General features: G+C 32.8%; 2 protein-coding genes across 6 annotated transcripts in view; one reads left to right on the forward strand and one right to left on the reverse strand.

The window, feature by feature from the left end:
- The window catches only part of tg (thyroglobulin), a 64,659-nt gene that overhangs the window by 8,906 nt on the left and 35,594 nt on the right, over window positions 1-20,159 (reverse strand). For both annotated transcript variants that reach the window (XM_073925203.1, NM_001329865.1), the window contains 12 exon segments: window positions 19,485-19,622; window positions 19,212-19,385; window positions 14,937-15,048; window positions 14,772-14,851; window positions 14,122-14,265; window positions 13,920-13,985; window positions 11,743-11,877; window positions 11,478-11,642; window positions 11,184-11,391; window positions 10,178-10,265; window positions 9,465-9,603; window positions 7,596-7,792 (listed from right to left, as the gene is read on the reverse strand). In XM_073925203.1, coding sequence (XP_073781304.1) covers window positions 7,596-7,792; window positions 9,465-9,603; window positions 10,178-10,265; window positions 11,184-11,391; window positions 11,478-11,642; window positions 11,743-11,877; window positions 13,920-13,985; window positions 14,122-14,265; window positions 14,772-14,851; window positions 14,937-15,048; window positions 19,212-19,385; window positions 19,485-19,622 — 1,646 coding nt within the window.
- Window positions 1,943-7,432, forward strand: sla1b (Src like adaptor 1b). 4 transcript variants are annotated; one of them, XM_009292477.5, is made up of 7 exons: window positions 1,943-2,289; window positions 2,897-2,996; window positions 3,901-3,987; window positions 4,069-4,166; window positions 5,447-5,578; window positions 5,693-5,819; window positions 7,099-7,432. In XM_009292477.5, exons 1-7 carry the CDS (start codon window positions 2,205-2,207, stop codon window positions 7,316-7,318), a joined length of 849 nt encoding a protein of 282 aa, XP_009290752.2. In that variant the 5' UTR covers window positions 1,943-2,204; the 3' UTR covers window positions 7,319-7,432. The 4 variants fall into 4 exon arrangements, with proteins under 4 accessions (XP_009290752.2, XP_021322603.2, XP_073782243.1 ...); XM_021466928.3 differs by having other exon boundaries at window positions 2,023-2,289; window positions 4,093-4,166; XM_073926142.1 differs by lacking the exon at window positions 2,897-2,996 and having other exon boundaries at window positions 2,024-2,289.

Raw genomic sequence — 20,159 nt, forward strand, 5'->3', positions numbered from 1 at the left:
CGTGACAGTGGCCAAAGAAAAAGAAGCGATATAGATATACCGTATATATATATAAATATATATTTCGAGTGGGAGATTGGTTGAAATTAGTGTCTGAATAAGCTTTAGCATTTTGTGTCTACAAGTTTTTTTTTCTAATGGTAAAATTATATTTTTAAACAAAACTTTTATCCAACATGTATAAATATTCATAAAAAATAATTTTAAATTGCTACATTTTTATTGTACTTCACATACTTATTTTTAATGGATTTTTTAAATAACTATTATGTTGATTATTATAAAAACTAATTTATTTTGTCTTTGCCATGCTGACAGAATTTTGCAAGATACTATTACTCAGCTTAAAGAATTGTTGTTCAGAGGGATTGTTTATTGAATTATTACTTAAATAAGCTTAAATAATAGTTGGTGCCAAAAGCCTTTTGGTTAAGTTATAGCACTATGGTGCTCATGGTGACCCAAGTTCGATTCCTGGCTCAAGGTCTTTTGCCTACCCTTCCCCTCGCTCTGTTCCCAATACTTTCCTGTCTGTAACCTTCACAGTCCTATCCCAATTAAGGGTGAAAAATGCTTAAATAATTAGCTTAACTATTGGCAAAATCAAGTTAATAAGGCAAGTCACTAGACACAAGTAAATAAATCTTAAAGAAAACAAGATCCAAATCTTAATGGGGCTAACAATATTAACCTTAAAAGTTGAAGTCAGAATTGTTAGCCCCCTATGAATTATTTTTTTCTAGTTTTTTTCATATTTCCCAAATGATGTTTAACAGAGCAAGGATATTTTCACAGTATGTCTGATAATGTTTTGTCTTTCGTGGAAAGCCTTATTTGTTTTATTTTGGCTAGAATACAAGCAGTTTTTAATTGTTTAAAAGCCATTATGCTATATATTTTTTCGATAGTCTACAGCAGTGTTTCTCAACTGGTGGGTCGTGACCCAAAAGTGGGTCACGGTAACATTTTCAGTGGGTCGCGGAGTGTGTGGTCAAAAAAAAAAAGTCAAATTTTTTACTTATTTTGCTTTTACCAGACTTTTATTTTGAAATGTGTGTGCTACAACCCCACCATTTGACATGTGAAATTTCATTTAATTATTGCAACAAATACGTCGAAGCGCAAGTACGACCTCGAATATGTAAAGTATGGATTTATACATTAACGACAAAAAAGACTTAAAGCCTCAGTGTGTCATATGTAAAGAGGTGCTCTTAGCAGAGAGCATGAAACCTTCTATATTTAAACAACATTTAGAAACCAGACATGTTTTATTAACTGCTTATTATTAACATTATTTCTATTTGTCATTTTTACTTTGTAATACTTCTATAATTTGATCCATTTTGTTAAATGACAGCAATAAAATAGTGTTTATTTGTAAGTCTTGGTGAATTTCTCATAATGTATCCGTCACTACTTGTTTATGTTAACAAACAAATAAAAATTAAGTATAATTCCTAAAATTGTATTATAGTTCCTAAAAATTTGGGTCACGGCTTGATGACCATGTAAAAATGTGGGTCCCATGGCCAAACCAGTTGAGAACCCCTGGTCTACAGAATAAACCATCACTATACAATAACTTGCCTAATTACCCTTACCTGCCTAGTTAACCTAATTGACCTAGTTAAGCCTTTAAATGTCACTTTAAGCTGTATAGAAGTGTCTTGAAAAATTTCTAGTAAAATATTTCTGTTATCTTGGCAAAGATAAAATATTTCAGTTATTAGAAATGAATCATATAAATTCTCCTATCTTACTTCTAAATCCTTTTTTACTCAGTTTCACAATTTATGGCCCTTTTTACACAAACTCCACAGTAATATTTATCATAGATCTTTCTCAAAAACACAAAATCTAAATAGGAAAAACATGAAACCAGGTGTGGTTTAGTTTGCATATCACTTCTATTTATACGCATATTTACCAGAAGCATGCTACTTCAATAAGCAACGCATATCTGAATACATTTGCGTACGATTAAACAGGCATTTGCTTTCATCACTTCCTATTTTTGCTTGTGCATGAAGTGGAAAGTGTGGTGAGAAAAGTCATGCCCTTCAGCTCTTATCAATGGGAAGTTACACAGCCAAACAACAGCAACATCAGCTAACTCTGTCTTACAGAAGACAACATTGACTCATTTGGGACAGACATGCTAATCTGATGTGGTAAATATCTGTAGGAAGAGTTGTGGGCGAATGAAAATGGGAGGTGTTCTGACAAGCCAAAGGACCCCAGAGGATTTCAGACAAATTCGTGCTAATGAAGACCTTCCAGCAGGAGGTATGAAAATACAGAGCGCCATTTGAGTGACTGAATGATTGACTGGTTTTAAGTGACATTTTCCGTTCAGCAGATAACCACACGCTTTCAATCGTTTACAGATGCTGTGAAGAGACTCAAACTGTATTTAAACATGCAGATATCAGTTCTCTTTTTAGACTAAACATGCTGAGTAAGCTGCGATCATGTCCTTGAATAGAAATAGCATTGAAAAGTCTAAGATGAACTTCCCTGTTTGGGCAAAAAAATAATCAAAATAGTTAACACAGAGCAAGCTCTATAAAAGTGTAAAAAAAAACATCACGTATTGTTGATGAATACAATGGAATTTTGCTTTTCTCTTATTACATTTGATCCAGAAAAAAATGTTAATTTCAAGACGTTTAAAACATTTCAAGATGTTTTTAACAATTTAATTTCAATATGTTTAAAGCCTTATTGGTAAAGCAGCCCATTGGCTTATTACTTCCTGGCCTTCTAAATAACAGACTAATATGTAAATGTACAGATGTTTATTTTATTAGCAGGACTCAAAAAGCTGCCTGAGGTAAATATTCTTTAAATATGTATTTTTTCTAATATAGAGATGCAATAATTTGTTTTACAGTGCTTGAAAACGATACAGCAATAGTGCTGGATAACTACCCTCCCCCTGATATCTGCGAGCCTATATTTCGAGTGGGTGATTGGCTGAAAGTAGTGTCTGAGTGAGTATTAGCATTTTATGTTTCTACAACAGTTTCTGCACTAATAGTAACATTTTAATTTTAAAAACATTCATTTTTTACTTTTATTTTCCAAAACATATGAAAATAGCCCTTAATAAACATATAAATAAATAAACATGACATTTTAATTGACCAAAAACATTATAATACAATATAATAATAATAATAATAATAATAATAATAATAATAATAATAATAATAATAATAATAATGATAATAATAATAATAACAATAATAATAATAAATATGTTTGAAGTGCAATAAAGAGTTTCATTTTCAAGATATTTTATTATTTTGTTATTATTTGAGTCTATTATATCATCAATATTACTTCATTAATATTATTATTACTTCAACCTACAGATTCTGTTAATTATTTTGTAATATGCTGATCTGGTGCCTGAGAAACATATTACAATGTAAATGTTAACTTATACAGTACAGTCAATTAACATACATTGTAATGTGTTTAATGAAAACTATGATCTTTTTTCTTTAGGATTCTTAGAAAGTATTAGAGGACATGTAAAAATAAGGTAGAAACAAAGTGACTTGTCTCTATATACTGATTGTAAACTTTTGAACCGTAGAATGTCCAGGAATGTTTGTGTATTTTGCAATCATTGTTCTAAACTTTCAAAGTGTTTCAGCTGATGACAGAAATAACACTGACAGTTTGCTTGTCACAATGTGTGAAAGCAAACCACAAAACCATGCAGTTGGTCTTAGCACAAACACTAATTTAGCCTGTTTAATAAACAAACACAAACAAACTTATTTTTACGTTTTCACCTGATATAAATAGCCTAATCGTTAAAAATAATTAAATGACAAAAAAGATTAACTGTACAACAGCATTTCTACAAGTCTTCTTGTCTTTCAGGGAAGGTTACTGGTGGAAAGTTTTGTCGCTCAGCACCAAGGAAGTGAATTTTATACCGCACTGCCATGCCACAAAAGTCTACCATGGGTAGGTTTTACTTGTTGTCTAGCTTCACTTGCATTTTAATGTTCTCTAAATGTTAATGGAAAATGTTTCATGACTGCCTAGCTGGTTGTTTGAAAACTTGTCCAGACCCAAAGCTGAGGATCTGCTTCGGCTCCCAGGAAACCGAGTGGGTTCGTTCCTGATCAGAGAGAGCTCTAAAGGTTAGAAAATATGTTTAAGATGTTTAACTTTGCAATCTCACATAGCCATATATGACATAAGGTCTGGTGCTTCTCTGAATGAGAACAGAAACAAACAGGAGAAAAATTAGACTCTGGATAAAAACATAATAACAGACTAGATCTACCAATCAATAAAAACGTATTATCGTATTAAATATCTGCATTTTAAATGTGGTTGAGAAATTACCACTAAAAAGTTAGTTAGTGTTATGTTTACAACGATGTTGGGCCATGAAATGCACCCCTGCAAAATTATGCAACTCTAGATTCACTACACTGAAAAAAAAAATGTTCAAAGATGATTCCTTGGATTTACTAAATTTTCTTACGTTAAGTGGTTGTAAACAATTTATTTGGGCTGAATTTAAACAAACAAATTATGTTGAACATTGTTAAACTTAATTTGTTTGTTTAAATTCAACACAAATAAATTGTTTGCAACAATTCTGCATGCAACACTTTTTTCAGTGTACCTGATTTCCTAATCCCAACTACACCTCCTAATCCTAACCCTGCCCCCACACCTTGAAGAAACATAGTTCTGTGTTTCAATACGCACACATATAATATATATATATTATATATATATATGTGTGTGTGTGTGTGTGTGTGTGTGTATGTGTCTAGTTATATATATAACTGGCTCTATAAGGTAGGTGGTTGCAACCAAATTATATGGGCTGAATAAAGCTGCATACAAATTAAGTTGAACATTACTAAATTTAATTTGTTTGTTTAAACTCAGGCTATATTAAATGTTTGCAAGCACTATAAAACAATTTAGTACATCCAATGACTTATTTTTCTGTCTGTCAAAAATATAACATATATATATAAAATTAACAATTAAGTTGAATGACCTTTCATGAAAATCAATATGACATTTGCAATTGTGCTAGTCTGGACAAAAAAGAAGTCCTGTGATATTGAACTTGTTGAAACTGCTTAACTATGCTATGGGAAAATGAGAGAACAACTTAAATAAGACATTTTTACCACCGTATGCTGAATTTTGAAGCCATATTTTGCCTTCTGTAGGCTCAATCCTGCTTTTCACCTCCATTCATGATTTAGCTGTATGAAATATATGGTGACTTGCATGGGAGCGGGGTGGCATGTGCCTTTTTTCCCTATAACTAATATATTGAATCAACATCTTAAACTGCGCTCTAAAATAGACCAATTACAAATATTTGCAAACAAGTGTTTTTGGCTTATATATGATAGATCCAAAAATAATTTTGCTTGTGTGTTTGTAGGTATTTACTCCTTATCTGTGCGCCACAGAACAATTAAGCATTATCGGATAGTTCGAATGCCAAACAACTGGTACTACATATCTGCACGCCTCACCTTTCAGTGTCTGGAAGATCTGGTCAACCACTACTCTGGTAAATCACAGATAAATAGCTGATTTTTAATTTATTGATTTAATTTGCTGATTTTGTGTGAATGATGGCAAATATATTAAATCAGTTTTAAGCAGATTTTGTTCTCTTGTTTAGATATAGCAGACGGGCTGTGCTGTGTTTTAACCGGTCCATGCTTGACTGCCTGTGAAACACCTCTAAGTGAAGTTACGAGAAAAGCTGAGGGGAGAAAGCTATCCTTTGACTGGAGAGCAGTGAGAAGGTAGTAGGATCATCAAAACAATTATTTTTCTATGTGAACTAGTAAAAACTAGACAAAGCTATAAATATAATCATGGTAACCCATATATTAGCTTTTAATTATTATTATTTTTTTAAAGAAGTCTGCTAATAAAGACTGCATTTACTTGATCAGGAATATAGTAAAACACAAATCTTGTGAACAACCGTTACAAGAATTGTATTTCTATGATGGAAAAGCTTAATTTTTCAACAGTTACTGGTCTTTAGAGTTGCAGACTATATTTTAGAAATCCCTGTAAAATACATTTCATCATATTAATGTTTCAAATAAATTTTAAAAATATTTTTAATTAAAAATAAATCACAATTGATTGATTAGTAATAGCAGTATTTATTGAAAAAAAACATAGCAATGTGGAAGTCTTCTGCATTAGACTAATGTCATTTTTTTTAAAAATCCTTCTTTTCCTTTCTTACTTAGTTTTTGTCTTGTTTCTAGTCCAAATATTTAACAATTCTTAAATCAAGAAGCATTTTCTAGACAAGCAAAAATATTGTATTGTTTTAAAAAAAATAATATGCCAACATTAGGTGAGTTTTTCTTTAAAACAAGTAAAATTATTTGGTGCCAATGGCATAGTGGTTAGTGTGTCGACACATGCCTGTCAATACTCTCTTCGGTTTTATTAAAGGTGAAAACCCTAAAAAAAGAATAATAAAATACAAGAAAAATATTCTGCCAATAGGATTAGCAAAATAATCTTGTTTTTGCTTTGATGATGATGTTGATGATGATGATAAAGCCTTTGCTAATCACATACACTGTTACATGTAGCGAAATTGGACCCCTCCGACCATACACAAACATCATAGGGGAAGAAAGAAAAAAAAATTGATTAAGGAAAAGGGAAGCAAAAAAAAAAAAAAAACTATTCCAGACTGTCGTTAAAGTAGGGCAGTGTGAAATTAGGGGAAAAAATATAAGATCCTTTTGCCTCCACCATTATCAGCCTATTTTGATTGTTTTAAGAAAAGCTCAGTTCATTTTGACATATAATTTCTCAAAATAAGACATTTTTTTATCTTGTCTAGAAAATGATTCATGATTTAAAATTTGTAAAATATGTTTACTAGAATCAAGACAAAATATTATAATTTATTATAATATATTATAATTTTTATATAATTATTTTTGTATTCACTTAATGGGTTTGTTTGAATAATCATATTAACTATGAAGTAAGTACTTTAATTCTTTTAAAACTACATTTAATAGCATTACACTTTGCCTCTCTTAGCTCAGAGCTCATCCCGCAAAGCACTAGCTCTTCAGATGTGAGCTATGGAGTTCAGAACAGCGTCTCTTCCTACCTCTCACTGCTAGGAGAGCAGGAGAAAAAGCCAGAGAAGAAGAAATTTAGCTTGAAGAAGAAAAGGTGGAAGTCTGTCTACTCACTGCCGAACCACCAGCTTGAAAGTTTGGCTATAGTGGAAGACAACTATGAGGAAGTGCACTGATAGATCACAGCCGACTCATTCCAGAAGCTGATGGATGGATATCTAGAGGCATTAATGTGTGTGAACTAAAAACAGACTGACTTTTTGTGAGAAATATATTTGTGATATATAATATATAGCTCCTCTGGCATGCTTTTATTTAATTTTAGCCTCACAAACTAATGTTTTTAAGATGCTTATGCAACTTAGTTTCATTATTTTTGAACTAGGGAAAGATGATTTCACTAAAAATGTGACCTCAGTCTTGTTGGAGCTTTGTAAGATTTATTATTCTTACCATTAATAAAGCTCGACTGAAGAGTGATGAAGCTGATGGAGAGGTGAGATGAAGGCTCGCAATGTCAGCTCCGTTTCTCTCTGCCCCGACTGTAACTTTAGTGGGGTCTCCACCAAAAAGTGCAATGTTCTTCTGAACCCATCCCAGAGCCGCTGCCTGGTCCTGCAGCCCATAATTCCCCGGCAGAGCACTGGAACCTAAACAGAGTCAACAGACTTCAACTCATTCTGTATCTTCAAATGTGTTTTCCATCTGTGCATAAATTAAAACGATGGCACCAAAAGATTATAATCAGCATGTGAAAGTCTATCAGTCATACTAACAACAAAAATAATATTTATAATAATCATTTTTTTAAAAGCTGCAAGAAATGTTCAAAGCCCCGCAAGGGTTTAGTCTGGAAATAGCATTTGAAGCCAATCAGGCTCCTGCAGAGCTTACAGTGTTGATTTTGGCTGGACGGTGAAAGCTCATCATAGCTGGCCACTCAAAGGCATCAGTTAGAGCCGCTTTCAAACTCAGTCAGCCAACGGTGGCAAAGGGGAAAAGAATCTGAATATTTTCACAACCACTGTGTGGATGGAACTTCTCACACGAACCTTATGTAACCATATTCCATAACTGGATTCCACTGCATTTTTTGGAATTCTTTTTTTATGGAACAAATTATGCAATTTGCACAACACGTCATTTAGTTCGACCCTAAGAAAGCTTCCAGGACAAAGTTTAATTGTAAGGTAAAACATATTATAAAACTTTCTTTATAATATACAGATTTATTACTTACATTTTTTAAACAATAATGTGTCCAGAAAGCCATTTCCATTTTTTACAGCATAATAACATGCAGTGAGCACATTACAATTATGCAAACTATCACATTTTTATATTGCGGAAGATTATAGAGAATTTATATGATATGTTGCTTAGCACCAAGTGTGTGTGGTATCACTTATTTATCAGGATACATTAAATTAAATAAACATCACTTTAGAGCCCTAGCCCGGCCCTGGCCTGAGACACACAGGCTGTAGCCCTGCCCTTGTCCAAGACAGCTTATCAAATTTTTTAGGCCGAGTCCGACCCGAAGCCCGTCTTTTTTCCGCCAAACAGCTTATACTGTTACAGCCATTAAAATAGACCAGATTTGTATTTAATAGAAAGTAAATTTTTTTTTAATTTAGTTTTTATCAGAATAATTTAGAGACATGTTTGGAGTTTATGTTAGTTTTAGTTGTATAAGTGACATTGATATCTAAGTGGTATGTGGTCCAGTTTACTCTACTTAGAAGTTGTGCATTGTGCATAACCAGTTGGCTTATGATTTAAAGTTGTAATTTTTCACAGTTTTAAGTTAGCAATTGGCAATTTTTCTCTTTATGTTCTCCATTGCACATGGCTGCAAATCTCTATGTGTAAGGCATCACTGGTGCTTCCGGACCGCATGCATTAGATCTCATTAAACATTGTTTAAAAAGGGTTTTCTAAAGCAGGGCTGAAACCTGTTATGCTTGCTAGCTACGATGTGAAAATGGACCTGAAGGGGCAAAAAATAAATAAAAAAATCAGGCCAAGACGGGCTCGGGCTTAAATGAAGGGCTCAACACCACTGTGAAGATTTTAAACTAACGTTTAAACTAAAGTTTTATTCATTAGAAAATTATTATTTACATAAAAAAAGCAAACACAATAGCTGAAACAGTTTTCAACACTGATAATAATATTATTGTTGAAAGAACAAAATCAGCATATTACATGGATTTCTGAAAGATCATGTGAGACTAAGGTAATGAACTAAAAACATGTGTCTGTGTGTGTGCGCGTTTGTATATAGACACACAAATTTCAAATAAGTGTTTGTTTGTGTACCTGCACTGAGGAATCCAAAAGCAGCCATTCTAAAACTGGCCGTCACTACAATTATGTTGCCAACAGCAGCGAGGTATGAACCATCTAGGAGATCCGATCCAGAGTTGTGGAAGAACACCAGAACCGGCGCATTCTTTGCCTGTGACATAACAGAGAACTGTATTATACTGTCAATAACTACATCCCATAGTCAGCAGATATAGAGGTTTATGAGAGAATTATCAACAACCCATGGTCCAAGGACACACTTAATTAAAGAAACCTGTACTTGTACCTTTGAAAGTTTGTATTATACACTACAAAGATTTATTTGTTTGTTATTTAAACATTCAGCAAAAATGCATTGATCAACATTTTACATATTTATACATAATCAACTTAAAACCAATGCTCTTTTTAATACTGATAATAATGAGAGATGTTTTTAAGCACCAGATCTGCATATCAAATGATTTCTGAAAATGTGACATTGGAAGGTGGCGTAATGGCTGCTGAAATTAATGCTTTGGCATCCTTGAATAATACACATTTTAAAATACAGAGAGATAAACAACTATTCTAAACTGTAATGCATCACATTTTAAAGTATCAAACAAATAAATGACTGAGAATGAGAGATTTCCTTTAAAAATACTTAAGCCAAGACTAATCCTTTGAATGGAACTGTTTACATGTGTGCTTATATGTATTTATGCTTGCCATGGGGATCTTACCACACTGCTGGCAACAAAAACATTGAGGTAGAGACAGTCTTCACTAGAAGAGGAGTCAGTGAGATCACCGGGCTGAAGACAACTGGATCTAAAACAGTTTTATAGATCATACAAATCACATCTCGCACAAAAAGTGACCGGATTAAGGTTAACATAGGGGCACATATGCATTTATAAAGGCAACACTTTATTTTGATGGTCCATGTGAGTATTAGTAGAATGTCTGCTTAATATCTGCTGATACTGCTCCTACAACAGACATTTAACTGACTATAAGAAGCTTTGCAAGTACATGTCAACTTACACTAAACCCTAACCCCAAACCTAACAGTCTACTTAAAATCTAATGAGAATTAGTTGGCATTTAGATGCAATGTCAAAATAAAGCCTGACCTTCATAAACATACAGTAAATATAAAAATTATTGACCAATCTTTTATATATTTTTTTTCTAGTGCATGCAGGACACTATAGTTTATTTTTCGAAGTAAATATAGCAAAATAAAAAAAAGTAATGTATTATATCCAAAGACTCTTCATACAGTGGACTAAAAAGCAACAGGAAAGTAAAGAAGCTGCTGGCTCAAAAATAAGCTGAAACAACACAATTCTTGATGTTTTTTGTAACAATTTAATTGTTTTGTGTTCAATTCACAATTTCTAAAACTTAATAAGTTATGTTAATTCCTTTATGTTGTGCCAACATAGATGGAACCCAGCATTTTTTTTACAGAGAACACTGATAGTTGTGTAAACACTGTCATACTAAACATCTAAATATTCTTTTGGTTGATAGTAATGAATTAAACTGTACCTTTTTATCAGAGTTAACTGACACAATTGATTTTCTGACAAGTTTTAACTGCAAGATTTGTTACAATATTTTATTACCATTAACCTTTCAAAACTATACAGAATAAATTGTGATAATGGGATCATTTTGGTTTGACTGCAATCTTGTTTTTGACCTCATACAATTCTACTGCAATCAAAGTTGCCAGCTCACCGGAAAAATGTGGCGTTCCAGGTCCCGGTCCAGTCAGCAGGCTGTGGGGGGCTGAATCTGAGGTCTCCGATTGGTGGACGAGCATAAGGGACACCCAAGAAGTAGGTCACACGCTTGCTATCTGAGCCAGTTATCGGTTTTACCTCACTCTCTCCAAGAAGTGTGCCATGATCAGGGATGGACACAGAGGTGAATTCTAGCTGCACACCTGTAAAGAAAAGTATTTTAGTTATTTGAGAGAAAAAGGATCAGAAAACAGTTTGGACTAGTCTGAAGAATGTTTTGAGGCGTCACCTGTTCTGATGTAAACAGATTGAGCAGGCTCTTTGGTGACTAGTAAACAGCGCCGGCCGCTTGTCGTAGGAAGGCAGGTGTGTGTGTCTGGATACATCACACATCTCACAGCTGACTCTCTGCTATCAATGGACACAGCCGAACAGGACTCACTGTCCTCACAGGCTATAATACAAAAAAATGTTATGAGAACACAGTAAATACACAAATATCTGTATTGTAAATAGCAGCTTAATATTCTTCTTAATTTTCAGAGAGAGATTACCAGAAAGACACCAGTTCTTGACTTTATCCAAGTCCTCTGCTATGTCTTTGCTTATGTGAACAATGTCAAAAGCTGATACAGATGCGTCCACGTACACAGAGGCAACATCCAACTTTTTCCACTTCTGCAAATCAGCTGTTTGAAAAAGAACATGCTAAATCTCATGTGCGAAATAAAATAACTTGTTTTAATTAAAGGTATCTTATTATGACCTTTTTAAAGGTTGTAAAACAAGTCTAATGTGTCCTGTTTATTAAGTTATTAAGAATGGTTTGTTCTGTAAACAATAAAAAGATATTGCTGAAGGGGGCTAATAATATTGACCATAAAATTGGGTTTAAAACAAATAAAAACTGCTTTTTGATTCTAACAAATAAGATTTTCTCCAGAAGAAAAAATACTATCAGACATACTGTGAAAATCTGTTAAACATCATTTAGGAAATATTTGAAATAAGAAAAGAAAAATTCACAGGAGTAACATTAATTTTAACAATCTCTCTCTCTCTCTCTCTCTCTCTCTCTCTCTATCTATCTATCTATACACACACACATATATATATGTATATATATATATGTATATATATATATATATATATATATATATATATATATATATATATATATATATATATATATATGTGAGAGAGAGAGCGAGAGAGAGAGAGAGAGAGAGAGAGAGAGAGATAGAGAGAGAGAGATAGAGAGAGAGAGATAGAGAGAGAGAGAGAGAGATAGAGAGAGAGAGAGAGAGATAGATAGATAGATAGATAGATAGATAGATAGATAGATAGATAGATAGATAGATAGATAGATAGATAGATAGATAGATAGATAGATAGATAGATAGATAGATAGATAGATAGATAGATAGATAGATAGATAGATAGATAGATAGATAGATAGATAGATAGATAGATATAGATATATATATTCATTCATTTTCTTTTCGGCTTACATCCACAAACCCATTCACACACTCGTACACTACTGACAATTTAGCCAACCCAATTCACCTGTACCGCACGTCTTTGGACTGTGGGGGAAAATGGAGCACCCAAAGGAAACCCAAGTGAACGCAGGGTGAACATGCAAACTCCACACAGTAATGCCAACTGCCCCAGTCGAGGTTTGAACCAGCGACCTTCTTGCTGTGAAGCAACAGCACTACCTACTGCGCCACTGCGTGTATATACATACACATCTAATAAAATTAAAAGTAACTAATTACTTGAGAATTTTTTTCAGAAGGTACTTTTTTACTCTTATTCGATTAACTTTTAAGATTGTTAAAAATTTAGTAAAAAATTTGGCAAGTACTTGTACTCTTACTTGACTCTACCCACCTCTGCCTATGTGTATATGAGGATTTACTTCAAAATACATCTCATATCATTTATTATTATGTTTAAGTCACCCTTTTTCACTCAAAGTAAAAACTGATTTGCATGTGTCTTTTTTAATTCAAACAAGACTAATTCAGTTTCACAATGTTAGTTATGTTAATGAATGTTGGAGAGAAATATTTTAAAGCTTTTAAAAAATGTCACTTGAACATGGTAAACAATACTAATGCTGTTTTGTTTTCAAAATAAGAGTTCCACATACATAGTAAGCATAAATCAAGCATTGATAAACTAAAGAGAAATAAGGGCAGATGCCATTGTTGTAATCTAACTAGGAAACACTGTGGCCAATTAAATGCTGTTAAAAACTAATTTCAAAGAATGTTGCAAACCACTGACTTTCATCATTTGTTTTTGTACTATGAAGGTCAAGGGTTACAGGTTCCCAACATTCTTCAAAATATCTTTGTTTGTGCCTACTAGTTTAAAACAAGTAGAGGTAGTAAATTATGGAATAATTTTCCATGTGGATTGTCAGAGTTGGTGTTTTGTTTCTATATAGCCTGTTTTCACCTGGATTTTACACTCATTGTATTTATATGAGAACGAGGAAAATAGTATGTATTAGACATATGATATATCTTTTCTATGTACTGAAATCTTATTATTCAGCTATGCCTAGGTATATTCAAATTTGTACTAAATGCCAGCTTTAAATTAGGACTATTGCTACTTGTATACCATAAATGCAAAGCACAATAGAATGCCTTAAAATAATTCATTAGTGATAGGGATTATTAGAGATTTTATTTACAATTGATTCGTCTCTCACCATTTTTTGAAGGAGAGCGGAGACTAAATGGCGGACAGACATCGGGATTATTTGGCCACTGGTTCACTACAAGAACAAACAAAGCTGATCTTACAATGTAATCATCAAACCACGCTTCCACAATTCACATACAGGAAATTCTCAATTCAACCACAATGAGTTGATTCTCTCAAGGGTCTCTGCATATTTAAATACTGTATACCTGGCTTTTCATACCAGCCGAAAGGATAGAGTTGACTTTGGACTTGAGAAGGAGAGCAGTCCTGAATCCTCCAGCTAGTGCTGTCATTTTCACCACACGTCTGGATGCCCAGACTATTCAGTGTCAGACACAACACATCTGATCCTGCACAACAGCAAAACAGAAACCAACCATCACTGTGAGGGATTTCATTCTTCATTTTTTTTATTTTGCCATCGACAAAATCTGTAGACAATTTGATTTGAATTTTGTAAAAATAATAATAATAATAATAATAATAATAAAATAAAATCAGCAGACTTATGTGGAATGTTTTTGAGAGTATAGTAACTAAAAACGTAATATTAAATATAAAATAATAAATGTATTTAAGGTTTACAATGCAAATCCAATTAGAACCACTTGTTTGGTAAACAAAGTAAGTGTTTCATATAATATTTCCACTAAAGTATTATTCAATAGTTTACTGTAAATTTATATATTTATTCAGTTTTATAGGTAAATAAACAGACTCAATAGTGGTTAAATAATCAATAAATAGAATAGATAATGGCCCAAAAAATCCGTGGCTCTTTATTTTTGACAAAACATATGCTTTGAGCCAACAAACAACTTAAATGATTCCTCTATATGCGAGTGTTCTTTCATACCAGCTACACCTGAGTCTTTGACATATCCTATTCCACGGCAGCATGGATCTTCATCACATCGCCTCTCACACTCGAAAAACCTGCTCAAAATAGTTAAAGCATTATTCATCAGGGAAACAAATAAACTTTGATGGAGGCACAGCTTTTGTTGGCATTTCCCCTCACCCTTCTGTAATAGGTTTACTTGACACACTGACTCGACTGCGTACAGAGTATGAAACCATCTTCTTAAAAGGAACACGGCTGTAGAAACTCTTCACACTTCCAGTCAGAGATACTGCACATCAAAGAGAGAGAAAATATTGTGCATTACAGAAAGTTGGTTACTAAGTTTTATACACAACATTTGATGTGGACTTTTCAGCAAAGTTGTCCTAAAACTATTAAACAACATCCATTCTTGGTTTATTTGAGAAACTTCTTTGATCCTCTTCAAATACTGACTAGTGTAGAAAAGCACCGGCCATGATCCAAACAGTGGACCATTGATACAAACAAAACCTTTCAAGCGACAATTTTATGACAAAACCTTTTGCTAATCATGAGGTTTTTTTTTCTATTCCTTTTGGTCTGATCTAAAATACAGCTTTATAAAGCTGGAAACTTTTTTTTTTTTTAACAGCGCTGAGAAAAAGCCTTTGCGGCAGATTTCCACCTAGGTAGCATTATTTTCCAGCCTTAAACACATACAGCAGACAGACCACATGTTAAGAGTTTATGATCGCACCTTTTTGTTGTGGATTACTTTATAGGCCATGAAACATTCAATCCCCTGTGATCCCTATTATGACTGAAAAACCCTACATTTCTGTTCCAGGAAGACATAATAGGACTATTGCACTTTAAAGATACTTAACACATATGCTACATTTAAAAAGAAAAATGGCATTAAAGACAATTGCAAAGATGCAGAAAATTCCTATTTCAAATTCATACTGCTCTTCTGAAACCTCTCTTCATCCTGTATAATTAAAATAACTTATCGGTCCTCTATAAGGATTTTTTAGGGGTAATTCAGGTGAAATTATTATAAACTGTATACATTTAGTTTCCCCCAAATAAACATGAATTAAAGGAATAGTTCACCCATAAAATGAATGTTAACTCATCATTTATTCTCTTATCCGTAAATTAGCAGTTTACAACCAACAACTTTTAACCTTAAACATTTTAAAGTGACTTTTATTGGCATTTTTAATAGATTTTAAGTGATATATTGTCTGGGTTGGTGTTGTATATGATGGTAGAAAAACCTTTTAGTATGTTTGCAGCACATTTTCTGTTATTTTACAGACTTATTTCTCTTTATATTCATTCATTCATTTTCTTTTTAGCTTAGTCCCTTTATTAATCTGGGTTCGCCACAGGGGAATGAACTGCCAACTTACCCAGCATATGTTTTACACAGCAGATGGTCTTTCAGCTGCAACCCATCACTGGTCAACATCCATACACACTCATACACACAGATACTCACGGACAATTTTAGTCTACCCAATTCACCTATACCACATGTCTTTGGACTTGTGGGGGAACCGGAGCACCCGAAGGAAACCTATGTGAACACGGGGAGAACATGCAAACTCCACACAGAAAGCCAACTGACCCAGGCTTGACCCAGCGACCTTCTTGGTATGATGCAACAGCGCTACCCACTGCCCCACAGCGTCACCCCTCTCAAACAACTAAAATGTCAATAAAAGTCACTTTGTTAAACAGTAGAGTTGAATTTTCAACATCAAAAGTCGACAGAGCAGAGATAAAGATCCCATAATGCAATTCACAACCGTAAGGAAACAAAAAGCCCTTGCAACCCCCAACAAAATGATCTACATTAAATCTAAATAAGCAGTGCTTTTTAAAAGCAAAACTAATGGGCCAAAGAGCAGATGGACACAGTCTTTGCCCTGCAGAGGAATGAATGACTAAGATAATCTGAGAAACATGCCGTCTGTCCACTACTGTTAAAATCAATTATTTGTTCTTGCACATGGTTTCGTTCCTAGAGCTGTTCTCCAGTCCAGACAGACATCCAGAATAACCACATTACTGTGTGGTCACTCACTCACTTCACCAACTCTTACATAACACTTCGGTTCCAGTTCTAATCCAGAGGCGAACAATGAACATCATGCATAAAAGCCAAATATATACAGTCTACAGTCTCGGGTAAGTGCTATTCACTCAAGGGAAACTAATTCTGACACTTGGAAGAAATGGGAAAATAGTAGATGGAGATAGAGGATGTGTAAAATGTATAATGTTGATTTGTTTTTTTTTTTTGTTTTTTTTAAGTTGGTATTTAGGAATAAACCAGCATATTTTGATCTCATTAAAACTGAGAGTAATAGACTAAATTGTTAATATAATACAATAAAATTAAAGCAAAAAAGTGACAGTTGAATTTCACACTTAACGTGTCATTAAAAACACTAAACTACATGTTCTGAGACGCTAACAGATAAAGGTTAACACCTATTTTGGCAGCAGCAACAGCATATTGCAGATGTTAAATGCCAGGACATCGCTAACAGTACAAGTTGCATGAGTGCTAATGTTTGTTGATTTTATAGGTCTGTTGGTTCTTGATAGGTGTTGAGAAAAGTCATATTAGATGGTGTTAGTCTTTGCTTCCACGTCTTGCAGACAGCATGAGCTCACCCCTGTCTGCACGCCACATGGGCGAGGTGGAGTTTTGCCACTTCAATTCGGTGAAATGTTCTCCAATCATCAAGATAATGCCTTTAACAACTATAACATGAACCATGCCTAGAACTTATTGCTAATTTCTTGAGGTAGTGGTTAAAAGCGACATTGTTCAATTTGTATCAATTTAGTCAAAAAACATTCTTGCTCAATTGTACATTGGCAGGTCTGTCCCATATAGAGCTAATTATATTATATTATATTATATTATATTATATTATATTATATTATATTATATTATATTATATTATATTATATTATATTATATTATTTTATTATATATTATATTATATTAATTATATTATATATTACATTATATTATATTATATTACATTATATTATATCATATTATATTATATTATATTATATTATATTACATTATATTATATTATATTATATTATATTATATTATATTATATTATATTATATTATATTATATTATTTTATTATATATTATATTATATTATATTATTTTATTATATATTATATTATATTAATTATATTATATATTACATTATATTATATTATATTATATTATATTATATTATATTATATTATATTATATTACATTATATTATATCATATTATATTATATTATATTACATTATATTATATTATATTATATTATATTATATTATATTATATTATATTATATTATATTATATTATATTATATTATATTAGTGTTTTAAGTGAAGTAATAATGTGCTTTGCATATAATAATGGAAAAATATGTGAAATTGTTGTTTAATATATTGCAATAATGAAATTTCTTATGATACATCATTCTTTAGAAAAATGCAAATTTTATTAGTTTTGTTTTTAAATCGTTTATTTATTTAATGACATTAAAATAAACAGTTAAACATATATAAACAGTTAAACAAAAAAAAAAACGTGTCAATGTGCACACATTTAGTCTTTAAAACATTATTAATTAGTGAAAACCCTCAGCAGATATTCTGATATTCTGAATCTAATTAGCGGATGTCATTTCTCTCTCTTGTCATTATTGTTTATTTTCAGCTCTGGGTTCACATTTGGGCAGCTCCAGCCAATGGCAGAACGACAACAACTGGGCAGGTGGGGATAAAGATTGTAAAAGCCCTCTCTGATTAGTCAAATTTAGATAAGTAACCAATGCATAAAATAAATATATCACACATGTCTGCAATAAATGTAATGACGATAAATTAGCAATATACATATATTATGCAACCCTATTTGGGACAGATTTTTTTTTACTTAAATCATCAGGATCTGTATGAAATAATAAACTGCAGAATTACAACTAGTCAGACTCTCAAAACTAGGTATAGTTTATCCATCATAATTGTCTCTGTTTGCCTTTTCACCATCTGTCTGCCTTCTTTTACACAAACCACTGAATCATCAGCATTCCATGTTGAGTTGCTAGGATTACATCTGAAAACAAATAAAGTAAACTACAGGAGGAGACAGTCACAAAGACGGTATTAAGAGTCTGACATCAGACTTAACAGTAGACCACAGTCACGCAATTTGAAAAAGGTAATGCAAAACCCATCCGTCTGTCCAATCACAAGAAATCTCTGAAAACAGACAGCTAATGCTAAGAAATGAGAATGATCATACAGCAGTTAGTTTATCTAGACAATTATCTAAAGGATGATGTATGTATTTTTTTTATTATAAAAAATCTTGTCATTTATTTGTACAAAGAGAAGCATGACCTTTTTGTGTTTAAATGACTCACCTTTCTTTTGGTATGCAGTCTGCAGACTCTGTGTCATCACTAAACTGCATGTCTGTCTGAGAGGTTTGTCATATGCTCCGCACACACGTGTGTCAGGATATAAAACACATGCAAAATACAGAGGGCCTTCATCACGGATGTCAGAAACATGACACAGCTCTTCGTCTTCACAGCCTGAAAGCAAATCAGAAAGTGAAACTTGCCCAGCCTACACATAAAAAAGACAGTGAAGAGTAGCAAGTGAAGAGTTTCTCATGAAATTTTGCATCCTACGTTTCAGACACCAGAGCTGAGCCTCCTGGAAAGAGTACTGGTGTTTAAAGATCCAGTAAAGCTGATTGGGAAGTTCTCTCTCAGGGTCTACATTCACATCGCCACTGTCCAGAACATCAAAAGCCTCCTTCACTGAGTCTAAGAGGACAATACAGAAGAATTGCTAGTAACTCTTTAGTTTAGGCCATGATTCATGCTATTAACTACTAGATAATTACCTGCCTATTATTAAGATATTAACTGTTCATTAGATATTACAAAAGTATGATCTTATTCTGCATCCCTCGTTCTACCCAATACCTAAACCTAACATCTACCTTACTATTAACTAACAGCTAATAAGTAGTTTATTAAGCTATTAGTGTTAGTTAATGTTTGTTAATAACATGAATTGTCACCTAAACTAAAGTGTTACCGAAATGTTGATGAAAGACATATTGTTTTTTAAAGGCATAGTTGACCCAAAACAAAAACTTGAATACCCAAAAAGAAAACCATTTACTCACACTCAAGTGGTTCTAATCTTTAATAAATGTATTTCTTTTGTTGAACCAAAACTTGATATTATGTAGAATGTTTGTAAAAAGCAGCCACTGCCATCAATATTAGGGGAAAAGAAACTATGGAAGTCAATGGATGTTTTTCTACCCTGCATTCTTGGGTATATCTTCTTTT

The sequence above is a fragment of the Danio rerio genome, chromosome 16 (genome assembly GCF_049306965.1).
Source record: "Danio rerio strain Tuebingen ecotype United States chromosome 16, GRCz12tu, whole genome shotgun sequence".
Classification (NCBI taxonomy): domain Eukaryota; kingdom Metazoa; phylum Chordata; class Actinopteri; order Cypriniformes; family Danionidae; genus Danio; species Danio rerio.

Excerpts from the sequence above, each read along its gene's own strand:
- sla1b (XM_009292477.5), top strand. The coding sequence starts at position 2,205 with ATGAAAATGGGAGGTGTTCTGACAAGCCAAAGGACCCCAGAGGATTTC. Across the intron at positions 4,167-5,446 it reads GATCAGAGAGAGCTCTAAAG|GTATTTACTCCTTATCTGTG; the intron begins GTTAGAAAATAT and ends GTGTGTTTGTAG. Across the intron at positions 5,820-7,098 it reads GACTGGAGAGCAGTGAGAAG|CTCAGAGCTCATCCCGCAAA; the intron begins GTAGTAGGATCA and ends TGCCTCTCTTAG.